The sequence below is a fragment of the Lycorma delicatula genome, chromosome 10 (genome assembly GCF_047948215.1).
Source record: "Lycorma delicatula isolate Av1 chromosome 10, ASM4794821v1, whole genome shotgun sequence".
Classification (NCBI taxonomy): domain Eukaryota; kingdom Metazoa; phylum Arthropoda; class Insecta; order Hemiptera; family Fulgoridae; genus Lycorma; species Lycorma delicatula.
The window spans coordinates 3,821,506-3,848,949 of record NC_134464.1 but is presented as its reverse complement, the minus strand read 5'-3'; the positions used below and the strand labels follow the sequence as shown (position 1 = coordinate 3,848,949).

At 30.6% G+C, this 27,444-nt stretch overlaps 1 protein-coding gene across 3 annotated transcripts in view; it reads right to left on the bottom strand.

The window, feature by feature from the left end:
• LOC142331063 (tetratricopeptide repeat protein 27) overlaps positions 1 to 27,444 on the bottom strand; it is a 97,600-nt gene that overhangs the window by 40,013 nt on the left and 30,143 nt on the right. For all 3 annotated transcript variants that reach the window (XR_012757881.1, XM_075376711.1, XM_075376712.1), the window contains exons 8-10: positions 17,856 to 17,922; positions 6,956 to 7,069; positions 2,884 to 3,102 (exon numbers count right to left, since the gene is read on the bottom strand). Coding sequence is in view for 2 of the 3 variants with exons in the window: in XM_075376711.1 (XP_075232826.1) it covers positions 2,884 to 3,102; positions 6,956 to 7,069; positions 17,856 to 17,922 (400 nt within the window). In the remaining variant the exon portion in view is untranslated. The remainder of the gene's footprint in view (positions 1 to 2,883; positions 3,103 to 6,955; positions 7,070 to 17,855; positions 17,923 to 27,444) is intronic.

The window sequence follows — 27,444 nt, the reverse complement described above, 5'->3', positions numbered from 1 at the left end:
TAAAATAAATAATTCTATAAAAACTTTAATAAATTTTTAAACAGCACCTGCGTATTTCATAGCTACTATTCTTAGAATAAAAATGAATCTTAAATATAAACGTAGTGTAAAAAATCCTAACAGTCATAAATAAGGTAAATTCTATTAAAGTTAATTACAAGAGGTAGACCAAAAAATAAATTACACCCTTGCCGTTTTCTTGAACTGAAAGAGATATATTAATGTCTTTGTGTAGTTGTCTTCATGCTCCCCCAGCAGCAATTCTATACAACATTCAGTACATGTGTAATGTCATTGTCAATATGGCATGTCCTCTAGAGGTTTCATCCAGCATAGAAGTGCATTCAGTAGTCCGATTTTTGTAGGCAAAAAATTACAATTGTGAAATTCATCGCTAAATTGTTGAGGTATATGGTGAGAATGCAATGTTACACCCCATAATCACAAAATGATACCAAATGTTTAGAAACGGAAGAACAAATGTGAGTGACGAACTGCATGCTGGGTGTTCTTCAATTACAAACACAAATAACACAGAACACGTGAATAAAATGATCTTGAGTAACTGGCGCATTAAAATTAGAGAGATTGCAGAGAGAGTGTGGTCTCATCTACCTTACAGTCCTGACCTGCACCCTGCGACTACCACCTGTTTGGTCCTCTCAAGCGACAATTGGGAGGGAAGCATTTCATTACTGATGATGAACTGAAGGAAGCAGTCAAATGGTTGAAGGAAACTGGATGAAATTTTTATGAGAATGGAAACCTGTCGGAAGCTATGAAAAGCGTTTAGAAAAACTTACCGATTATGTCAAAAAGTAGATTAAGATATGTAGTTTATTGTTCAGTAAAAGAAAATGTTTATAGTTTAAAAATGCAGGTGAAATAAGATTCACTCGTTTAAGTTCCACAGTTTTATTTGAGGTTGACATAGTATAAAGTATAAAGGTTTAACGTAAAGTATAAAGGTTTAACGTAAAGTATAAAGGTTTAACGTAAAGTATAAAGTATAACATAAGTATAAGTTTAATACTGCGTTTACACACATCTGTTTAAGATTAATATAGTACACAGTACTAACATACAAATTAGGTTAGTTTATACATTTACAGTCCACGGCAGCCAGTCCGCGACTCATATAAGAAACAGCATGTCGTTTAAGTTTACGTTTAGAATAAGTAACAGCACTGGACTGTCCGAGTCGGCATCTGGACCGCGACTGGCTCACTCACCCTTAGTCCCTACCACACTCCTACTACTCCAACAGAAAAATTGTCTTATGTGTTTGTTTCAGGGAGGGTTTGTAACTTACTTTCTGATCGTCCCTCATAACAGAAAAATATATTTTTTGATATTTTAGAAATATCAGCTTATAGAAAACCCACAAAAAATAGTAACACAATACAAGTAAATTCTAATCACCGATGGTCATAAAAAATTAATACAAATAAAAACTGATTTTTAGAGCTATTCATTATATAAAAAAATACAATAAAAATAGACTCAAGAAAGAAAGAAATAAAACAAATAATAGTATTTAATGATTTTGATGATAAAATTATAAAAATTTTTTATAAAAAACAGAATGTAAAGTATAATGATAGTTTTTCAAAAAACAACAAGAAAATAACACAGAGATTAGTAATAGTTTTTTCCAGAATAATATTGTACAAATAAAATAAAAGAAAAAATTACTGAAGTACATGATATAAAAATAAATATAAAAAAAAGTATATAAACCAAATAACTATATTATAAAATATTTAAGAAATAACGATAATAAAAATAATAGAGAGGACTTAAGGGGATTATGCAAAATTAAATGTACTAAATATGATTATGCAAATTCCAGTACTGGACAGCAGAATTTGCGTATTCATCCATAATAAATTTCAAAATTTTCAAAAAACAATTTTGACAAATTAACAAATCATAAATAAATATTTTTTAATATAATTATAAAATTTAATTACAACTGAAGATGCAGGAACATGCAAAAATTGATTCTTGTAATTGAAATATTTCTTTACTGTATTTTGGTGGTTTATATTTTATTTAACATTAGATTTAGCACAGTGGTCAATATGTTAACAAATTATTTGATTTTAACAAAATATATATTAATTTATTTAAATTAATTTTTTTTAGTCCATATTTTCTCTGCACATAAATTCTAGCTAATTATGTAATATAAACTTATTCAGCCACTCCACAAAGAACAGAATTAAAGAACACTTTTACCTAACTTTTTTTTTTCATTTTCAAAGTGATCTTGGACCTAAGCCCATCTTCAGTAATTTTTTAATTTTTTTCTTTTTTACATTTACATATTAAAATACATACGTTAAACATTTTTGAACAAATATTTGATCAGTCAATAAAAAATTTTAAACATTATACTATTTAACATCTTTAACATGCTGTCAATATCAATACAGTACTGTACTAATTATCTGATTTATTTAAAATTTCTTATCAATGTATTACCAACTTAAATAATATTAATAAGAATGTCCCTATAAAATTCTGTCTGCAGATTCATTAGGTTAAATTTACATTTATATATATATAAAACCTTTCTAAAATTTCTAATACATTATTATTACTTTCTGTGTTCAATGTGTGTGTGTGTGTGTATATAAATATATATGTAGTCAACCTCTTAAATTCTACCCCAGCACAATTCTTCCTTTCTCCTAGTACTCTATCTGATCTTTAGTAAAATGCAATCGAACACTTTGTGATAAAAAAAATTAAAATAATTTACGCAAATATTCTTCATAAAAAAAGAATCTTGTTAAAACATAACATCAAAGAAAGCTATTTGATTTTAATAAATGTATAAAGTTATACAAAATAAATTTAAATAATTAGAGCAAATACCTTATGTCTTAATTTGAGAAAATTATAACACGCAATTACTTCATCCCACATCTGTAACCTTAAATATACATCTAATGCTGACTGTACTGCACCGAGTGTAATGAGAATAGAAGCAAAATCAGCTTCCACTTTCCATCTAGGCGGTAAATGTGAACAAAAGATATACTCTAGACGATAATGCACTGGCGGGTTATCAGAGTTAAAACATTCAACCAAAACCTGAAAGTTAACAAATAAAATTAAATAAAACTTGTACTTATAATTAGATTCATTTACTAAAAATACATAGTTTAATAATAATAAAAAAATATATACACAATTTCATGTTTTTAATACAATAAAATAAAAAAAAGAACCTAGACAAATAACATTGATTACATTTTTTTTTATATATAATTTAATAAATAAGCTTGAAGCTTAAGCCAAAGAATACGGTATAAAATTATGTGAATGAATAATGTCGTACCAATTAGGATTTGAACATCTGAACCAACATTATTTACTGGAACCTAATACATTCTACTATTTTTTTATGCCAAAAATTAAATGTTAAACAACATTATTTGTAAACTTAATTTAAAGTAGAAATAAATTTCATAATTAAAATACAAGCCACATAAATATTAATACAAGATATATTATGTAAAACACTGGTCAACATGATTTTTGTCTCAGGAGTACCAGTAGATGGTACCTTATGCAGTTTTTAATCCTGTTTTTAGTATGCATTCAGAATTTCTCCATCACCCACAATTTTTTTGTTATTTTAATTTTTTTAAATATTTTAAAATGTTTTTTCATCCATTTGTCCATTGTCAAGTAAAAGCTCCTAGAACACTGTAAATATTATGTAACCAAATGAGCTAACACAAAGGTTAGTGTTGCACTGTTGTGGAGGTTCAGACATGTATAGGCATGTACAAACGTGATCTAGTGTAGCACACATTCACCAGAACGATGCCATTTGTGAGATAGTAGTGAACCAGCCAGTAAACACATCATTGTGAGTGCTTTGTGTGTCTGAATTATTGTGTATTTCATATTTACAACTTTATTTCTTCTAATTAGTCGTTAGTTACAAAATAACTAGAGTGTTTAAATCATCCTAACAATTTTTGTTATATATGTGGTGAAGTGATGCTTAAGTCCCAAAAGCAAAACCATACTCCATTAGTAAAAATGTGTTATGAACTTTATTTTGGGTATAAAGTTGGGGACCAAACAAGGCCTGGACTCCACATATCTGTTGTTTTTTATGGCACACGCCACATGTCATTTGCTATCCCAATGATTTGGAGGGAACCCAAAGATCACTCATCTGACTGTTATTTCTGCTTAACAATCATTAAAGGGATTACATCAAAATCAAAACATTCAGTGGTGTACTGTAAATTGCAATCTGGAATGAAACCAGTTCCACACTGCGAAGAATTGCCCATATCAAAGCCTCCAGAACATGTGACATTAGATGAAGAGAGCTCAGAGTATGATGGAAGTAAGGAAGAAAAAGAAACAGATTCTGGTGATACAACTTTTGAACAAAGCAGTTCATCTGACCCTTAGTTACTGACTCAAGAGAATCTTAACAATCTCATACGAGATTTAAAGTTATCCAAATAAACAGTATGAAATGCCCAGCTGAAAGGATAGAATCTTCTTCAAAAGAATGCAAAGATATATACTTATTGCAATCATCATTCTGAATTTAAAGCCTATTTTTCTGAAGAATGGATTAGTGTTTTGTAATGACAATTCTTCTGTTATGGAGACATTTTATAATGAACATAACCCAACAGAATAACGCTTGTTCATTGATTCCTCTAAAATTAGTTTAAAAGCTGTGCTTATGCATAATAGCAATAAATTCCCATCAGTACCTGTGGCTTACTCTGCTAGTATGAAAGAAACATATCAAAATTTTAAACTTATATTAGAAAAGCTTTAATATCAGTGTATGAATGGAATATTTGTGGTGATTTGAAGGTAACTGCACTTATTCTTGGTCTGCAGATTGGTTACAAAAGGAATGTTATTTTTTGTGTGGGTGGAATAGTAGGGACAGAAAAAACCATTTCATTAGAAAAGAATGTCCTAAACGTGAATCACTTATTCCTGAACAGAAAAATAGAAACATGATCCATTGTGTAATCTTAAAAATGTGTACCTACCTCCATTACGTATCAAACAAGGATTACTGAAGAATTTCATCAAGGCCATGGACAATACTCCTGGTTTCATGTACTTAAAACAGAAGTTTCCTAAAATTAGTGATGCAAAAATTAAAGAAGGAATATTCGTCGGTCCACAAATACTCCGGGTTCGGATGGCTAATCTCCCCATTCGGTACATTACGACTCAAAAATACCTGGATGTTTTCCTTAATGAGAATTTTCGGTTCAACGAACATCTACAGTATGTAGCAAAAAAAGGCTGCTGATGCTTTTTATGGAATCTGTAGTCATTCATCCCGATTGGGGGGTTGAATTACTGTACCATGCATATCCTTTACAAAGGTGTCAGTGAAGCAATTATGCTGTATGCTGCGCCTGTCTGGGCTCACTGCATGGCTTTTAGGTATTGCGCAGACACTTTTGCTGTGGGCCCAGCGACTCCTCTTGCTGACTGTTATAGGTGGTTACAGAACAGTCACGCGGTAGGCAGTCTGTGTTATAGCCGGAGTCAAATCTTGGCTAATGAGCATAAGGGTCCACAAATACCATCATCACTAATGCATGATGAAAAGTTTGAAGAACTACCGAATCCACTGGAGAAAGCAGCTTGACAAGCATTCAAAAATGTTAATCAGAGTTTTTTGGGAAATCAAAAGGTGGAAAATTGTTGTGATATTACCAACGATCTTATAAAAATTTGGGTTGTAATATGTCCTTAAAAGTACACTTCCTGCACTTGCACCTAGATTTCTTCCTGGAATATCTTGTCTCAATGAGCAATGAGCATGGGGAACACTTTCATCAGGTGATTTCGGCTATGGAAAAGAGATATCAAGGCAAATGGAATCCTAATATGCTGGTCAATTATTGTTGGACCATCAAGAGGGATGCTCCACAGGCGATATATAGCAGAAAATCATCACTTCTTACTTTCTAGACGAGTCAAATGTTTGAATATAGTGTAATGTTAAGAATGCAGAAAGTATTAAAATGTTTGAAATTATAAACGCTTGTCTCTCTAAAACCTTGCGTGATGGGGAAAAATCGATATCATATTTGAATTCAGGAGAAAAATACAACCAGAATCACTTATTTTTCTTCCAGAGACAAAAAAAATTCTTTCTTGTTTCCCAGTGTCTAACTAATATTAATTAAATACAAACACATGAAATAATGTTAAGGGAAATACAGTAAATTTGAGGGAAAATTTTTTTCAATCAGTTTAGTGAAAGCATTTTTATTTTCCAAACTGGCAGTGAAAGCATAATATGGTAAGCCAAAGAATTTTTTATTGTGTTATGTGAAAACAGTTCCATTATCTGAACTAGTAGGGTGGATATTATTTTTTTTGGAATAAGTGACTATTAGTTTTAGTAGAGATTACTAAATAAGAATTAATACTAGAAATATTGCTATCCTCATTTTAGATGGCATTGGCATCATTCTATATTGAAAAGTTTTCTGCACTTCAAATTCACTAGACAAATATTCACCTCAAGCACTCCTGCGATTATACTGAAACATAGGTGTATAGAATATTAAATCCTATATTGGCACTTATTCTAATTAAGCCTCCCAACCTTTAGAACTATATATACTGAAAACAAATTATGTTAGATCCTAAAAAACTATCATTTATTATGTTCAGAATTCTGAAACGATTAATTACATATCTCAGGCAAGAATGTAAACTGCATTACTTACAATCTGATCTTTTGACTTATACATCTCAAAGATTAGCGTCCAGTAATCTCTGTGATGGGATGACTGCTGATCAAGAAGTTCTTGTTTTAAAAAATTACTATAACAATTTACTATAACACTGATTTTTACATGCTACAAAATTCTTGTCGTAAAAAGGAAAACAAATAAAATTTAACAAATTTTAATGTGTAACTTACCTCAGACTGTTTAAGTGAACGATCTATTGTGCGGGAGTTATTTAATTCAAGACGAGAACGAAATAATAATGCTGAGGCATGAATAGACCAAACCTTAGGTTGAGATATAACACACTGAAAAATATGAACAATAATACTTAATCAATAATAATTTAAAAATCCCTCTATTGTGTAATTACAGTATTTACAAGGGTAGGTCAATTATTATCTGCAATTTAGTTATATTTTTGTTTATGTTAGTAGTACTGTCGTGTTGCGTAGATGATGCATGCGTGGTTTAATTGTTGTTATATCTGTGCAGGCTTGATGCTGCTAGGTTAGTTACATTATCGCTGCCCTGCTGTTAACCATGGCTGCTCCCGTTTCTGCTTGCACCAAAGAAGAGCAACATTCAGTGATCTGTTTTTTGCAGTCGGAAGGTGTATCAGGGACCGAAATTCATCGAAGACTTTCGGTACAGTATGGGAACAGTGTGTTGCCGCAACGGAGTGTCTACGAATGGATTGAAAAATTAAAAAATGGTCGCACAAGTGTTACGCACGACGAAGAAGCTGGACGACCGTTTACCGCTACAAATGAGGAAAATATTGAGCGTGCACATGACATGGTTTTCTTACATAGACGAGTAACTATTGATGAAGTGGCACATCGCCTGCAAATTAGTCACGGTTCTGCCTACGAAATCATCCACAACAGACTTGGGTTTCATAGAGTCTGTGCAAGATGGGTCCCAAAACAACTTACACAGTTGCATAAACAAACCCGCTTGGACATCTGCCAAAAACATTTGAATCGCTATGGTAACAAACGGGACATCCTCTTGGACAGAATCATCACTGGTGATGAAACATGGATCTATCATTACGAGCTGGAGAGTAAACGGCAGAGTATGGGATGGAAACATCCAAACTCGCCTTGCAAAAAAAAAGTTCAAGACCCAACCATCCGCAGGAAAGGAAAACTGATGCTTATGGTTTTCTGGGGATTCACAAGGCCCAGTAGTGGAACATTATGAGCAAAGGGGCACGACAATAAACAGTGCGCATTACAGTGAGATGCTTACTGCCAAGCTGAAGCCTGCAATTCAAAGCAAATGCAAAGGACTGCTGTCGAAAGATGTTGTGCTGTTGCACGACAATGCCCATCCACATACTGCTGCCCACACTGCTGAAACACTCCAGAAACTCAACTTTGAAGTATTGGCTCATCGTCCGTATAGTCCTGATCTTGCCCCTTCTGACTACCACTTGTTTGGTCCACTCAAAGAGGCATAAAGGGGCTGTCGATTTATCTTGGACAAAACAGTGAAAGAAGCAGTGCATTCCTGGCTCGCAGCTCAACCAAAAACCTTCTTTTATGAGGACATCAGGAAGCTTGTGCAACGATGGACCAAGTGCGTAGAAATGCAAAGGGACTATGTTGAAAAATGATGTACATGTAAGTTTCCTATTTGTATTGCAATAAAATTTACAACTACATTGCGGATAATAATTGACTTACCCTTGTATAATGCGCTATCACAATCGAAAAAAAAAATACACTAATTTTCTGCTTTTATATTTGCCTGTCTCTTATCAGAGTCATTTACTCTGTGTAATTATAATTTCTAAACAGCTTTAATTTTTAAACAGCAAAGCTACTTTATAGTAAACAGAGTGAAGGTGCTGTTTACAGGGCTGAATATCATATGCATTTTGGTCGGCTTGGTAACTTGATGTGCAAAAATATTTAATTTGTTGAAAAGGCAAAAGAACCCCCCTTCTCCTTGCTTTTCTAACCATACAAATAAGCCTAGTATGGGATTATTCTTGAGAACTGTTTTTGGAAGCGATTTCTGTTTCACTAGAAACAGAAACAGAAACAAAACAGAAGTTATAGCTTCTAATAAACATACATAATTAAATAATAATAATTTTTATGAGATAAATGAATATTTGTAGCGCTAATTAAAGATACATATAAACATGTAAAACATACATCTAGGATAACTTTCTTGCTGATACTCTATAAAACAGCTCTTCAAGATCGTTTTTGGTATTTGTTGAATCCTTAGCAAGTAAATTTACTACTACTACACCACAATTTAAAAGTACAATTATATTGAATATGTTTGTCCTTTTTATAGAATTTGGAGTTTTTTATTTTAAAAAATAACAGTAACTACAATATATACTTACATTTACACCGCAATTAATTAGGCTAAAGTGCAAAACACTTATTCCCTCCAATTAATATTACTAATGTATACTCTAACCTATAAATACTTAATACTAAAAGAAAGTTTATAAATATAGATTTAATCTGTATCTTTTATTTTAATTAAATATAATTTTTCATCAATTATTTGTACCTTTTTACTTTTGAAACTCCATTTCCATTTTCTTTCTTAGTGTAACTGTTTTATCTATTTGTTGCCTCAGTTCATAGTCCATTTTTTCTTTTAAATCTAATTCCAAATTCAATAGAGATATTATTACTACTGGATAAACTTATTCTTACTTGAACTGTTAACTTAACTTACTTGAACTGGTAAGTAATTTATAATTATGGTGCCAGCATATATATTATTCCTTTTTGCAATTTCTTTAGGAGTCTGAGGTATGAAACACAAAAAATGATCAGCTGATCTTAAAGCTCTAATGCATTGTACAAATTCAACAGTTTTATTTCTTAAAATTTGTTTATCCGATTGCAGGCAGTATATTTTTTTTCTAATACTTACAATTTCTGATATAGTTGCTCAGAAAGATTCTACAATTATAAAATAACATTTGTTTTATTAAACTTTTGTGAATTACATCTAATGCTTTCATTACATTTTCCCCTGCTCCTTCCCAAACAGCTATACCATATTGTACGATTGAATATATGAATCCACAGTATATGTGGTATAGTACTTCCCTTAATTAACTAAATAAAAAAGACATTCTTCTTAGTTCAGCAGTAATTTTTTCTATGAGTATATTCCAGCGCATTTGTGAATCAAAACATATACCCACATATTTTGCAGTATTAACTCTAACAATAGTTACTTCATTATTTACGTTAAATTCTAGTTGTGTAAATTCAGGAATGTTATCATAGTGACATCCAGATGACAAAATATTGGTTTCATCATAGTTAAACACCAGCTTATTTCCATTAAACCATTTCACTATTTCCAGAAAATTAGTTCTAACCTTATTTATTAATGAAATCCAGAGTAGAATAGAGCAAAAGAAAATTTTGTGTTCAACAAAAGAAAATATTTACACTTAGTTGTTTAAAGTGCACATTACATATCACTGACATATAATACAGTGTGTTCGGAAAGTTGCAGTGCACTAGAATTATGGTAGTGGTACTGGAAAAATTTTCTTAATTATTTATATTTTTATTTCATTATTTTATAGAAACAGATATTACAATAACTTTAATAATTTATAAAAAGTGTTGAAAATGATCCCCTCCAACATCAATACAACACTGCATACGTTTCAACTTGTTTTCAAACACTTTAACCAGCTGATGTACTGTTAATTGTGCGTGGTCTGTTGCAATACACTGCTTGTTTCACTCCCCCCCCCCTCCCAAAGAAAGTAATCTGGGAGAGATAGATTGGGTGAACATGCAGGCCATAAACCCCTTGAAATGATTTGTTCACCAAAGAAATTTTGTAAAAAAGTCATTGACCAGTTAGCTGTGTACTGTAGCACCATCTTGTTGGAACCAACCGTGATTGATTTCCACTTCTGTTAAACGACTAATGGAAGTCTGTTAAAACAGTACAGCAACAATCACTATTAACTTTATTTTCAAAAAAGATTAGACCCACAAAACTCAATCTACTTACTACATCAACCCAGACTCCAATTTTCACTTCATGTAGAGATAATTCGTTTAATTCATGGAATTTAGTTGTCGACCACAGTTGTATATTTTGTGAATTAATATATCCTACCAGATGAAACCACACTTTATCTTTGAAAAATGTAATGTCAAGGATACTTACAGAATTTTGGTTAATAAAGCATTTAAACCACTGAAAATAATTTAGTCTTTAGGCATGCTCTGTAGGTTTCAGTTCTTGAACAGACACTAGTTTGTAGGGAAAAAGTTTCAGTTTTTCTTACAACTTTATGTGCAGTATGGAGTCTGATATCTTGCTGTTGTGCTAACTTCCGCATTGACTTTGATGGACTTTCACCCACAGCATCTGAAATATCAAGCAGCTTCTGTTTGTTTAGTTTAGGTGGTCTTCTACTTCGATCAGCATATTCATCTTCAACAGAGCTTGTTGCTCAAAACGTTTCATAAGTGTTTGAACTGCATTGAGTGAAGAACAGGAATATTTGGAAACTTTTTAGAAAACTAATGCTTCATTAAATCAGTATACTTGTCACCTTCATGAAAGTGTTTGATGAAAAAAATGCATTCCTTTACCGAAAGAATCATTACATTCTCACAACTACTGATTCTGATAAACAAAACATCATGAAACAAAAAAAAGCATGTTCAATGTTCAATCACAACTAAACAACTGACATCTTTGTTTATTACTGAGCAAGGCCCAACGAACTCACAGGGCAAGGAACCTAATGCTGAAAGAACAGAACACACCATATAATTCTAAAGCAAACTGCACAGTGACTTTCTAAACGCACTGTATAAAGTAAGTTCTAAAATAACTCTTGTGGCGCTCCAGACTATCTCTCTTTTAGGACTTACTACTTTGTCAATTTTAACTCTGCTTTCTGTTTACTATGTAGCTTTTATGTACATTTCCTCAAGTCCCTAAGTTATGTAATTTATCAAGTAGTATATTATGATTTAATGAGTTAAAAGCTTTTGCCAGGTTTACAATAAAACATAGATTTGGTTGAACAGTTGCTAGTGATTTATATATCAAATAAGTTAAGTTGGTCAGTATCCTCTGTGGATCTTTTTGATCTAAAATCAAATTGTCTATCGTTTAAAACTTCCTGTTCTTTAAACAAAGCTATTAATCTACTTTTGACACCGATTTCAAATACTTTAGATATATTAGAGTTCAGTAAGATTTGGTGATTATAGCTGTTAATACTTTTTTGTCACCAGACTCACACATCAGTATTACATGAGCTGTTTTAAAAGCCTCAGGGCAATGAACAATCTAAAAAAAATGTTATTTATGATTTCAGTTACAGGTTCTATAATGTAATTCAAAATTGATTTCGATGAAATGAACTATAAAAAAAACTTTTTTTTGGAATGTGACCAAGTTTACAAATTGTTCCTAATATCTTCATATATATATAAGCGCGTGAATTATCCTCATCTCACAGCTGTCTAATCGTATTGCTCATTTACTCTTCTTAAAAATCTCATCTATGCCATTTTGGGATTGTTATTTTGTCTTTTTTAATTTATCCAAGATTCACTGCAGTAAAGGATAGCTAGTGCCAAAATTGCAAAACTTCATGATGTTGTTGATGTGAGCCTTACAATTTAAATTTCAGATAACTGTGATGAACATCAAATGGAACCTGCAGATCAGTTTATTTGTTAAATAAGAAATCTCATATCACAAATAGTGAAGTCATTGGTTCTAAAACCTGATTGTGTAGCTATTTTTTATCTAAAAGGATCTACCTAAAAATGTGATATTTACTTTTCCTGTGGAAACTTTACAATTAAAATCTTCAGTTAACTTCAACACCAAGAGATGCTTGTCCGTTATAAGAAGGAATCCCCACTCAATCAAATGCAGAAAAACTAAGAAAAATCATTACAAAAAAAACTATAACTCGTTTAACAAAAAACCATAAATTCAGTTTCTGCTATTATGATCACCGAGTGTATGTTGTAGGATGTTACTGTGTAGTTGTGTAAGGGTACATGCTGCAATTTATAGTTTTCTTGGTGTAGTGTGTGAGTATATACTATAAAGGGTTCTGAAGGTCTGGGTGTAGTGGGAAGAAAAGCTGCAGAGGCTAAGGCTGTAGGGATGCCAAACCCCAAAGTCTTAAAGACTCCCCGTCAGAGGTCAATAAATAATGATACAACTCTCTACAGTTATGTAATTGTGTCTGATATTTAAAATTTTCTCTCATTTTAAATTTCAAGAAAAATTGATTATGTATATTTCATGATCAATTGTTTGAAGTGGAATATTTAGTCAAAAGCAAAACAATTGATGTGTAATTAACTCAACCCATCATCAATCACCAATGTCACTACTACCAATGCATAATTTAACTGTTTTGGAGCTTGCTAAAGCATGCAATTTCAAGAAATGAAAATGAAAACATTAGCATAATAAAAAGAATTGTTTAAGGAGTTCTACAATTACAAATAAAAAATAAACCTCACTACACACAAAGCTGCAGAACACTCTACACTATACAATTTATAACATATACCCTTACACAACTAAACAACAACATACATTATTTCTTCTTACACTTACATTCTGTGGTGTTGTGACACTTTACGAAATGCAACTGTAACCCAAAGTGCAAATTATCATGCTGATGGGTGGAAAGCACTAAGTAGTGAGTCTCAAACGATGTCCTCTGGGCACCTGGGCAAACTCAGTTATATTTAGCTCTCGTTCCAGTATACATGCGCTCTGATGGAGCGGTCCATTACATTGTTAGTATTCATGAGACCAAAATGACTAACTAGTCCACAAAAAAATATCATGATGGTTGATGGCCATCTGAAAAAACTACCACAAATAGTCTAGTGAAATGGCCTCGGTTAGCTTTGTCTGATGAGGATAATAGTCATGCAGAAGAATACTGATGCAATCAGTCTTAAATATCAAAATATTTGATTCGTTGTTCTTCGAAATAATCAGGGAAGTGGCTCCCTCCTTAAGGTCTTGCCTTTTTTTATTAACAAAGTTATAATAGGTTCACGTGGTTCCCTGAAAAACATCAGAAAATTACAAGACGGATTGATTGTGATTGAAACATTTAATGATGAGCAGAGTCAATCTATCTTACATCTCTGTAATATGGATGGTATAAATATAAGTGAAAATTCCCACAAAACTCTAAATACAAGCCGGGGAGTAATTTTTTTCAAGACTTTCTGGAGATGGTCTAACTGAAACAGTCAATGAGCTTCATCCCCAGGAAGTGTGAGGTGAAACGAATAACAAAACGACAGAATGGAGCAGACCTACACCTTCCCTTATATTAACATTTAATCTTTCGGTACCAACAGAAAAGATTCAAGTAGGTTACCTGTCGGTTCGAGTACAATCTTTCATCCCCAATCCACGATGATGTTTCCAATGTCAAGGATACGATCATACAACATCTTGTTCAAAAATTGTAATTTGTGCCGGATGTGCCAAAGAAAGTCACAACAACACTAATTGCCAGGGGGAAGAAATATCTGCCAACTATGGGGGAACACATTCAGCTCGCTCACAAGATTGCCCAACTCTTACAGAAGAGAAGGCAATCCTAAAGATCTGTACCAATCAAAAGCTTTCTTTCCCAGCTGTCCAAAGAGAATATAAAAAGACAATTAACTCACGGAAGCTGGTTAAACAAGACGTATCTTTCGCCGCCAATACATCAAGTAAAGCCCTTGCAAATGCAGGTAACCAACAGTGCGGATCCTGCAAAGAGCTGAAAAACCTTGTTCAGATGTTACCTGACCAGGTTGTCAGGTTGCTTCATCTACTGCAACTATTTCTGAACTAACGAAGATGAATAAAAAGTCGGTAGTTGCAGCTAGTGAAACTAACGCTAGTGGGATCCGTCTAAAAGTTTCAGTCCCCAAAGTTTCACTGGTATGGGCAGGAGTAAATACAGCTGGTGGTAAGCCATCTAATAAACTCCCTGTTACGGGAAACCACACAAACACCCCATCTGGGATGTCGTCTACGACTTCCCATTTTTCAAAATCATTTTATCCGAGAAGGGCCCCTTTACATCCCTTTTGGACTTTCTTAAATTCTACTTCTACATTAAACAAAATTTTTTTTAAATTTTTTTGTCTTATTTTTAAGACACCGACTGTGATACTAGTTTTAAGTAAGTATGTAGTGATATTTTGTCTTACTAATTGTAAATTTTAGTTTTTCTTAATAATTTAGTTTTTAGGCTAGTCTTAATTTTCATCTTGGTTCTTTAATCTTTCTGTTATCTGAGAAGGAACTCTTTACACCCCTCATGGACTTTGTTAAATTCTATTTATGTTTAGTAAAACATTATATTTTTTATGTTTACATTTATTTTAATTTTATGATTACAATTGTGATATTAATTTTAAATGTGTTCTACATGATATTATTTGCAAGGTTTTAGTTTTTTAGTTTTTAGCCTAGTTAATATCCTTGAACATCTGAGACTACATAACTGCAAATAAATTTTAAGCTTAATAATTTCCTCCTTTTTATATTATAAGTGTAAAGCATTGTTAATAATCTCACTTTATTCTACCTTTGACTGAAATATCAGTTGCTAAATGACTAATATTTGCAAAATCAAGATAAAAGATTAAGTAGTGTGGCATCAATATGGTATACTGAAAAGAAGCTGTGGCATCAATATGGTATATTTTTAGAATTTTTTATGCCAATTCATACAATCATACTGTTACTTAATTTAAAAAGTATTTAAAAAAGTATTAGCCACGGTTTTTTCAGTTTTTTAGTTTCTTTTAATAAATCTGTAATTAAATTGCAAAAATCAAATTAAATTAATTAATTTAAAATTGATATGGAACTAATATAAAACCAGATTCTTTAGCCTTTTTATGAAGCAAACTTCAAACTCAAAGAGTACAAAGTAATCCAATACCATTTGTATTCTTAGATACTGTTTTCTATACAAACTACATCATTTTATTATTCCACTTTAATTAAAATAAAATAAAGTATTTCAAAAAAGGATCTAAGCTAATTATCTCAATAAACCTGTTTATAAATTTTTTCTTGATATGTAGAATGTAATCGTTAAGGCATTTTACTAAATAATTTGTTAATAATATTTAAAATCATTGAATACTTTTTACAGAGCTTTATTAAATTTTTATAATAGAAAAGAGCTACTATGAATGTTATAACATCAAGTTGTTATAATCAATTTCAACTGATACAAGTGCTTTGCTAATCTTATTTAAAAAAGAGAATCTTATTAGGGTACTCTTAACAAACTGGATTCTAATAATAATTTTACCATTATAGAAAAAGGTGTAAAAAAATAGTTTAAATTAAAAAAAAACAACAAAAAAAAGAATTGATAAATGAAGATATTTAAGACTAACTGGTGTGAGAGATTTATCAGAACTTAAGAAAATGAATTAGGATGACGGAAACTCCTAAGTATAAAATTTTATTGTAATCTATGTGGTAAAAACTAAAGGAAGAAAAATAACTTACTAAACACATAAGAGATGGTCAATAGGATGAGAATTAATGTGAAAATAACAGCGCAAAGAAGAAAGGAATATGAAAGTGCATGAAACTGATTAAATAACATCAATAAAAAGATATAGATGGACCAAAGGATGTTCGTACCCAGCATTTACTGTACCTTTTAAATTTTAATATACCTTTTTATTTTCCCAACCTATCCCTGTAGCGACTCAACTCCACAAATTTTAATCATGACCTCACCATACATAATAAAAAAATCAACAATTCCTTTCATCTTTCAGCAAATGTTTTACCAATCTCTATCCAAAACAAACCCAGACACAGAAATATAGACAGATGTTTCAAAACAGAATGATATCGTTGGATGCACATTTGTTGCAAATGACAAAACCTATATGTTTGGTCTACCTGGAATTACAAGTATCTACACTGCTGAACTGTACACCATCAAGAAGGCTTTGAATATTATTAACCCAAAATACCATCATACTCTTATTTGTAGAGATTCATGTTGTGCACTCCAAGCTTTAGAAAATTTGTGTTCTAGGCATCCTATCATCACCGAAATTCATAATGCAATCACTGAGTTGAACAGTCTCAACACACAAGTGAGTTTCTGCTAGATTCCTAGCCATGAACATGGATCCCGGGTAATGAACAAACTGCTAAAGATGTATGTAGCCTTTCACCACTCGTGTTACTACTACCAATTTTATTAATTCTGCTAAACACACTCTTTGAGAAAAGTGGCAAGTTGACTGGTCTGCTACAGTAGAAAACAATGCAGAATACTGTGCTGCCATGGAACTCTTCAATCAGGATTAACCGTCGAGAGGAGGTTATTATTTGCCATTTACAAACAGGGTATATTAATCTTACTCATGGACACTTACTGTATCAGATCAATGCACCCATTTGGTGCTCGCTGTAACTGCCAACTAACAATACACCACATTCTTGTGATGTGACTACTTGTGTTATGTGGCATTGTGTCAGAAACTTAAATTAGGAGCTATCATGAGATATTCTAGGAAACAATATGAGGATGTTTCTCAATATGATAAATCTTGTTTCTTAAAGCTGTACATCTATATTCAATTATTTAATATTTATTGAATATGTTTTTTTTAGTATTTTATATTTTATTTTACTTTTCCTATTTTTCCTCTGTATTGTATGGTTTCTTTGTTAATTTAATTTTTTTTTTTCTGTTATTTAGTTTACTTGTCCATATACTTAGCGTATATGTTGCAATAAAACTAGTTTACTTATTGCAGAATTATTGCTTCCAGGCACTATGTGCGCTAAAAAAAAAAAATGTATGCATGATAAAATACATCCTAATTAATCGGCTCCCAAATCTGAACTATGCATCTAATATGGCTGAAAATATTGAAGTACATTATAGTTAGTGCTGCTGTTGTGTGGGGTTCAATCAAAAAATCTAGTCAGTCAAAAAGTCATAGCAAACAGAATTAAAAAATTCTTATTATTTAACACCTCACATAACATTTCTCATGCTCTTTACAAACCATTTCTTACATTTAAGTAGGGAGATAATTCTTCTTTCTGCAAGTTATCTTTTGGATGACTCTTCTGAGTATGTACACTAAAACAAAAAAAAAAAAACAAATAATTACAAAAGACAACTAATTTCTTTCTTACAAAAATATTATTAAATTACTGTACAGAGCAAAATCTAAGAGAATTTGGATCTTTTCCATTATATAGATACATTCTGAGGAAAAACATTTAAGAAATGAACAGTCAAATCTTCATAAAATACATATAAAAATTTAGTCTGTTCATTTTTCCATATATTGACTCTTTCAAACATTTTTCAATCAATTTTTGTTTTTTGTTTTTTTTTAAATAGATGCAGAAAAAAACATTGATTTTAAAATTCTAATTCTGAAGGCCTTAATTCTGACTAATTATAACTGTGAACCTTAATTCTGACTAATTATAAGTGAAGTTCACAGACTGGTTTAAATTTGAAGCAATTTTCATAACAATGTTTAAAACAGACTACTGAATCTCAAATTAGTCATTTTGATTACTTTCTAAACTTTACTTTGTGATTATTAAATCTCCACAACTGCAACATTTAGACATTATTGCTTTTGTTAAAAGTATACTGCTGTAAATTAAACATTAAAATGAAGTTCCTTAAAAAAATTTTTTATTTATTATTATAAGATGTACATGGTGCAAAACAGACAATAAAATTCAGTCCAGTAATTCCTTAATGCGTTTGACATTTTTAGCTAAAAATGAATATTACCATAGCCTGGCAAGTAAAATATTTTAAACACCATCTTCACTTTCTTCTACATATAGCTTTCTGCTAACGTACAAATTTAATTTTAATAATTTTTTTGCTTTCATGTTGTAATTTAGCTTAACAATAAATAATCATGAAATTTGATATTTTCTTGCATTTTTGTCATTCTTTCTCGCAAGAAGTGGATTATATGAGTCCATATGAAGCTTTTTTGAGGGGTTCTAATCATTAAAAAACTTTTTAAACATTACTTCCATTTATTACAACCCCTCATTTATTAGATTTATTAACCAAGTATTTAGGTTGGCGAGTTTAATAATTGGAAAAATTGTCATAGAAAATGTGTTAAAACATTTAAACAAAATCCTTTACCTTTAGAAAAGAGTAGGCCAAGTACCTGGGATTCAAGACAGTAATATTCATTTTTGTATACTGTATATGTACAATAGATTTATCACAAATAGATAAATGAAATAGTATTTCTTAAGAAATCATTGTTGATGATACATGAATGACAAAAAAAATATCACACTTTAACTTTCATTATGTTTAATTATAGCATTATTTTTAATAAAGTATAAAACAAGGCCATTCCACATATTAAAGCAGTAATGACACAGTACATTAAAAACTAATAAATTTCATCTCGGTAAAAAGATAAAATATAACTTGCCACTACTGTCAATCTATATTTATGTGCTAAAAAGTTATAAAAAAATGCATTAAAAGAAATTTTTTTTTTGTCTTCAGTCATTTGACTGGTTTGATGCAGCTCAAATGTCGCCTGCCTACACAATTTTTCCCTTCTACCTGTCCTTCCAATATTAAAGCGACTATTCCAGGATGCCTTAGTATGTGGCCTATAAGTCTGTCTCTTCTTTTAACTATATTTTTCCAAAGGCTTCTTTCTTCATCTATTTGCCGCAATACCTCTTCATTTGTCACTTTATCCACCCATCTAATTTTTAACATTCTCCTATAGCACCGCATTTCAAAAGCTTCTAATCTTTTCTTCTCAGATACTCCGATTGCCCAAGTTTCACTTCCATATAAAGCGACACTCCAAACATACACTTACAAAAATCTTTTCCTGACATTTAAATTAATTTTTGATGCAAACAAATTATATTTCTTACTGAAGGCTCGTTTAGCTTGTGCTATTCGGCATTTTATATCGCTCTTGCTTCGTCCATCTTTAGTAATTCTACTTCCCAAATAACAAAATTCTTCAACCTCCATAATCTTTTCTCCTCCTATTTTCACATTCAGTGGTCCATCTTTGTTATTTCTACTACATTTCATTACTTTTGTTTTGTTCTTGTTTATTTTCATGTGATAGTTCTTGCGTAGGACTTCATCTATGCCGTTCATTGTTTCTTCTAAATCCTTTTTACTCTCGGCTAGAATTACTATATCATCAGCAAATCGTAGCATCTTTATCTTTTCACCTTGTACTATTACTCCGAATCTAAATTGTTCCTCAACATCATTAACTGCTAGTTCCATGTAAAGATTAAAAAGTAACGGAAATAGGGAACATCCTTGTCGGACTCCCTTTCTTATTACGGCTTCATTCTTATGTTCTTCAATTGTTACTGTTGCTGTTTGGTTCCTGTACATGTTAGCAATTGTTCTTCTATCTCTGTATTTGAACCCTAATTTTTTTAAAATGCTGAACATTTGATTCCAGTCTACGTTATCGAATGCCTTTTCTAGGTCTATAAACACCAAGTATGTTGGTTTGTTTTTCTTTAATCTTCCTTCTACTATTAATCTGAGGCCTAAAATTGCTTCCCTTATCCCTATACTTTTCCTGAAACCAAATTGGTCTTCTCCTAACACTTCCTCCACTCTCCTCTCAATTCTTCTGTATAGAATTCTAGTTAAGATTTTTGATGCATGACTAGTTAAACTAATTGTTCTGTATTCTTCACATTTATCTGCCCCTGCTTTCTTTGGTATCATTACTATAACACTTTTTTTGAAGTCTGATGGAAATTCCCCTTTTTCATAAATATTACACACCAGTAAGTATAATCAATCAATTGCTTCCTCACCTGCACTGCGCAGTAATTCTACAGGTATTCCGCCTATTCCAGGAGCCTTTCTGCCATTTAAATCTTTTAATGCTCTCTTAAATTCAGATCTCAGTATTGTTTCTCCCATTTCATCCTCCTCAACTTCCTCTTCTTCCTCTATAACACCATTTTCTAATTCATTTCCTCCGTATAACTCTTCAATATATTCCACCCATCTATCGACTTTACCTTTCGTATTATATATCGGTGTACCATCTTTGTTTAACACATTATTTGATTTTAATTTATGTACCCCAAAATTTTCCTTAAATTTCCTGTATGCTCCGTCTATTTTACCAATGTTCATTTCTCTTTCCACTTCTGAACACTTTTCTTTAATCCACTCTTCTTTCGCCAGTTTGCACTTCCTGTTTATAGCATTTCTTAATTGCCGATAGTTCCTTTTACTTTCTTCATCACTAGCATTCTTATATTTTCTACGTTCATCCATCAGCTGCAATATATCGTCTGAAACCCAAGGTTTTCTACCAGTTCTCTTTATTCTGCCTAAGTTTGCTTCTGCTGATTTAAGAATTTCCTTTTTAACATTCTCCCATTCTTCTTCTACATTTTCTACCTTATATTTTTACTCAGACCTCTTGCGATGTCCTCATCAAAAATCTTCTTTACCTCCTCTTCCTCAAGCTTCTCTAAATTCCACCGATTCATCTGACACCTTATCTTCAGGTTTTTAAACCCCAATCTACATTTCATTATCTCCAAATTATGGTCGCTATCAATGTCTGCTCCAGGGTAAGTTTTGCAGTCAACGAGTTGATTTCTAAATCTTTGCTTAACCATGATATAATCTATCTGATACCTTGCAGTATCGCCTGGCTTTTTCCAAGTGTATATTCTTCTATTATGATTTTTAAATTGGGTGTTGGCAATTACTAAATTATACTTCGTGCAAAACTCTATAAGTCGGTCCCCTCTTTCATTCCTTTTGCCCATCCCGTATTCACCCACTACATTTCCTTCCTTTCCTTTTCCACTGCTTGCATTCCAACTTCCAACTATTATTAAATTTTCATCTCCTTTTACGTGTTTAATTGCTTCATCAATCTCTTCGTATACACATTCTACCTCATCATCATCATGGGCGCTAATAGGCATATAGACGTTAACAATCGTTGTCGGTTTAGGTTTTGATTTTATCCTTATTACAATGATTCTATCGCTATGCGTCTTGAAATACTCCACTCTCCTCCCTATCTGTTTGTTCATCACGAAACCTACTCCTGCCTGCCCATTATTTGACGCTGAGTTAATTACTCTAAAGTCACCTGACCAAAAGTCGCCTTCCTCTTCCCACCGAACCTCACTAATTCCTACTATATCCACGTTTACCCTATCCATTTCCCTTTTTAAATTTTCTACCCTTCCAACCTTTTTTAATCTTCTAACATTCCACGCTCCGACTCGTAGAATGTTATTTAAAAGAAATAATAAAAATAAATGTCTACTGATGTTATGACTTACTGATTTTTTTATAAAACACAACCGCCAACATAATAAAATGGAAGAAATGAACTGCTCGTTGAAAAGAAAGCATATTTTCTTGCAGAATTATTTTAAAACATAAAAATTTTAAAATGCATGTAAAATAATTCAAACTAATTACATGTTATATTATTCAAACTACTGTCAGTCTTGTTAAGTGCAGACTGAAAACTCAAACTACTGCTGTCTATTTAACAAATCATAATTTTCAAAATCTGTCTAATAGTATATTTTTACTTTTACATTATACTTTTAAGACCATCAAATGAAATGATAAAGTAAAACATGGCCAGTCAAGTTGGTAGAATAACAGTGTAATTTAGATTTGATTTCTGGCAAGGTTCATGCACCTTTAACAGACTTAATAGTTTATTATATATGTTTAGGTCCTACTCTTCAAATGGGCTGATTTCAATTTTTTTTTTTCACAAGACAGATACCTCTCTCTCTTTTACTTTATACATTTTAGTAGATATCATAAATGGAAGATTTAAAAAAAAAATTAATTTATTGAATAAATAAACTGAAAACAGCTTTCAATTTTTTTCTCATAATTACTGCTTAGTATTGAATTGTAACTGCATAACAATATATATATATATATATATATATATTAATTTATTTAAATTAAATTTTTTGTAGTCCAAATCTCCTCTATATGTAAAATCTAGCTAATTATATAATACAAAACTAATTCAGCCAGTCCACAACTACAGAATTAACGAACATTCTTACCTTCATTTTTTTCATTAAAGCGCTTTCAGGCTTAAGCCCATCTTCAGTAATGTTTTTTTTAATTTACTTTTTTGGCATTTACACAATAGATAACATGATATGTTAAAATGTATATAGAACAAATATTTGTAATCAATTAAAAAAAAATTTTTTTTTACTAATACAGTACTGTACTGATTATCTAATTTATTTAAAATTCCTTATCAATTTATTACCACCTTAAATAATATTTATAGGAATTTCCCCATTAAATTCTGCTTAAATTACATAAAGAAGGTATCCCTATGAGATCATTAATCAATTTCAAGACCGCTTCTAGTTATAAAATTACTAAAATGATTGATAAAATAATTAGATCAAAAATAAATTTAGAATATAAATATAATAAAAAAAAAGGTATGAGTTGATTTATAAATTAACTATAAATAAAACAAAAATGATAGCTTCGATATAACTAACAAGTACCCCTGTATTCCTATTGATTATACAATTTTGTTAATAAAAAACAAATTAATAAATACAGGTGAAGACCAAAAATTTATAAATAATATTATAACTATAATTAGAAATATTTGTAAACAAAATTATTTTGAATTTAATAGTACATGTTATACACAAGAAAACACATTACCTATGGGTTTTCCCTTATATGTGGTAATGTCAGAAATTTATCTACAAGTATTTGAAAGTAAAATTGTCTGCGGTATAAATCATGTACATAAAATTTTATTATGGGTATTTAATTTTTTCTGGTATTTATAAAATAAAATGCAATCATTGTGAAAAAGTACATATTAGAAAAACAAATACGACTGTTAAAGATAGATTTAATGAACTTTTCCAAGTCATTTAAAAATAAAAAAAATAGGTTTCTTAAATCTACCAGACCATTTAATAATGAACAAACATAATTTAACTAGTTTGGAAAATAATTTAAAAATAATTGAAAAAGTAAATATTGAATACAAAAGTAATAATAAAAAATTAGAAATTTTAGAAAGATTTTATGAATATAAATATAAACATAAATTCAACCGAATGAATCCACAGACAGAATTTTAAATAAATTAGATATTTAAGTACAGCACTGTATTAACAAATAGATAGCATATTAAAGGAAATTTTAATATTATAACCTTTCAAATTAATTTTTTTTTTGACTGAACAAATATTTGTTCTATAAATTTTAATGCATCATGTTATCTACTGTGTAAATGTAAAAAAGTAAAATTTAAAAAACATTACTGAAGATGGGCTTATGCCCAAAAGCGCTTTAATGGAAAAAAGTAAGGTAAGAATGTTCTTTAATCCTGTGATTTGTGGAATGGCTGAATAAGTTTTATATTATACAATTAGCTTTAAAATAGTACATATTTTAAATTCTATTAATATAAACTACCTAGTACAGAAAATTGAAATAAGATGTATCTTACCTTAATTTTACCATGAAAGAACTTTCGCTGAATCCCGCATCCCCAGTCATGATTGAAATATTTACTTAAACTCCATATTAGAAATTAAAAATACTAAAATTGTGTATTAATTTATGATATGAGTGCTGCTACTGCTATCTACTGCAGTTTTTATAAGACTGTCTCCCTCAAACACTATCTGATGGTTTATCAAATTAAAATTTTGCTTGTATCTATATATGTAATATTCTTCTAATGTACTTAATTTTATGTCATTTTTAATAATTTCTATTATTTATAAATTTCATTATTCTAACATTTTTAATGTTCAATTTAATTAAATATTCAATCAGAACTGAGGGTGTGAGATCCTGCAAAAGTACTTTGGTAAAATTAAGTTATGTCTTATCTAGACGGTACTATATTCTGTACTAGGTGTTTAAATTAATAGAATTTAGAATATAATTTAACAGAACACAGGAATAATATGAATCTTAAAAAGTTAATTTCAGTAAAATAATTATATAAATAAATAAATAGACATTAAGGTAAGATATGTCTTATCTCAATATTTTGTAGTAGATGGTTAACTTTAAGAGAATTTAAATATAAATAAATATATATATATATATAGGCTGATACCATTCTCATATTTAAAATACTTCTACACAAATACACAAAGTAATCTGGAAAACTTAGATACTTACAGTGTTGCCACCTGACCAGTTTTCCCCCAGATAATCTGGTTTTTCGAATAATGATCTGGTAATTGGATGATTTGTCCGATTTTCTTCGAAATTGAAAATTTACAAAAAAAAACTTTTATGAGAACTGAGAAACTTTTATTTACGGTGATATTAGTTCCAAATATCATCGTAAGGAGTGACTGTGAAAATGAAAATGTTTCTTAATCTAACATTTATGAAAATAACTTCTCAATCCTGCGGTTCAATCATCTCATTAGTGTGCTATTTTGCTGTACGTTTTTTATACAACCAGAAGTACAATCACCACAACGCTGATACAACATATATACATGGGGAAATACAATATAGCATTATGGTTTTTTTTTTTTAAATAAAATGTTTATTTAAATTTTTTATAATTTAATAGGAAATATGACAACTGAAACAAAAAAGAGGAGACAAAGTTGCAAATTTAATCAAGAACGGTTACAACATGCAGATTATAAAAAATGGTTGCAAACAGTTAAGAAGACGATAAAAAGCACAGAGATGTTTGATATGCAATATAACCTTTAGTGTCAAATGGAATGGCATAAAAGATGTAAAAATGCATATGGAACCAAATAGTCATAAAAAAAATGTAACTTTACTTGCTTGTACCTCCAATTTGGAAAACTTTTTTAAACCAAAATGTTCCAAGTTTGAAGATCAAGTAGCAGCAGCAGAATTATCACAAGTTTATCACGTGTTAAGTCACATAACAGCTTTTTATCCATGATGTGTGGAACTGAAGTTAATGCTACAACACTTCCTGATTATATGATGTGCAAAAACATAAGACTTGGGCAGACGAAAACAGTCTCAGGTACAAAAGTTTTGGCTCCCTAAGCACTTGAAATAATTAAAAAAGTTGTTGACACATCTACCGTTTAGTATTCCTACTGATGCTTTGAATAAAGGTAATAAAAAGTTCGTTTCCAATTGCAATTCAGCATTTTAATGTAAATGATTACGAGCAACCTATTGTTCATGCTCTCATAGATTTTAAACAGACATGGGGCGAAACTGCTGAAGATATTTTTAATATTATTCAATCAACAATTAACCATGTAGAATTATATATTAAGAACATTACCTCACTTGGAGCTGATAATGCACCTGTTAACTTTGGATGCGATTCTTCGGTTTTTACAAAATTACAAGCAAATAACAAAAATTTAATAAACGCTAATGGTAATTGTCATATTATTCATATCTGCTAAATAAGCATAAAAAACAATGAAATACAATATGGAAACGTCGGTCTTAAAAATTTACAGCAAATTTTCATCCAGCACTTCATACCAGAAAACTAAAAGACTGTTTTTGATTTTCTTGACCAGTCGTACTTTCAGATATTGAAACATGTTTCAACAAGGTAGTTGGGTCTGTACAAGCAACTGATAAACTACTAAAGAATTGGTATGCTAACTCTTCATTTTTTAAATCAAGGAGAAGATGAATGTAATCCCACCATCTGGAAATTCATGCACGAACATGAAAATGGCATTAATGATACAATATCCCTAACAAAATTCATGATTTATTTTATTTTGTTCACTCTTTCTTACATATTTTCATAAAACGCATCTTAATTGTTGAAAAAGAAGACAGTGATGAAACTGAGTTATACCGTGTGTTTGTAGGGTTTAAAAGAACATTTCAAAGAAGCAGATAAATATATAAATGAAATAAACTTATAAGAAAACAGTGATGATATTTTTGATGAAATTTCCACTATTAAAGAAATAGTGAAACATTTGGAAAAGAACATTAAAAAGGAGAAAAGTAACTCACAAGTATGGGCATATATATTACGAAAAGGCAACTTTCCTAACGTAAAAAAATTAATTGAATTTATACTTGCATTCCAACATCCAATGCAAATATTGAGAGAATTCTCTCTTCAATGTATGAATTATGGTGGGATAAAAGAAACAGATAAACAGCAGAAAAAGTAAAGGCAGAATTATTAATCTGTAATAATTTAAATATTACAAAATTGTACTGATTTTTTTCAATAAAATAATAAAAAATAAAAAGATTTTGGAAGCAGCGTGGAGCAATAAATAAAATATTTTTAAGGCAATAAATAAAATATGAACCTATTAGTATTTTGTTCTGTGATTTTTATGAATTTTTTTAAATTTTTATCTCGCATTGCTTAAAAATTATTTAATATTTACATTATTATTTGTATTTTTTTAGAAGTTGATTTTTTTCATGTTTTTATATTTTATATAACTAATAAACATTGTACAAAAAAAAATTTTTATTATCCAGCTGTGGGTTTCAATCACTGACTAGGTGGCAACTCTGGATACTTAAATAAAAAATAAGGAATACGTATTGCTACACTTTAGTCACAGCTAATGTTCAATATGTTCATTACAT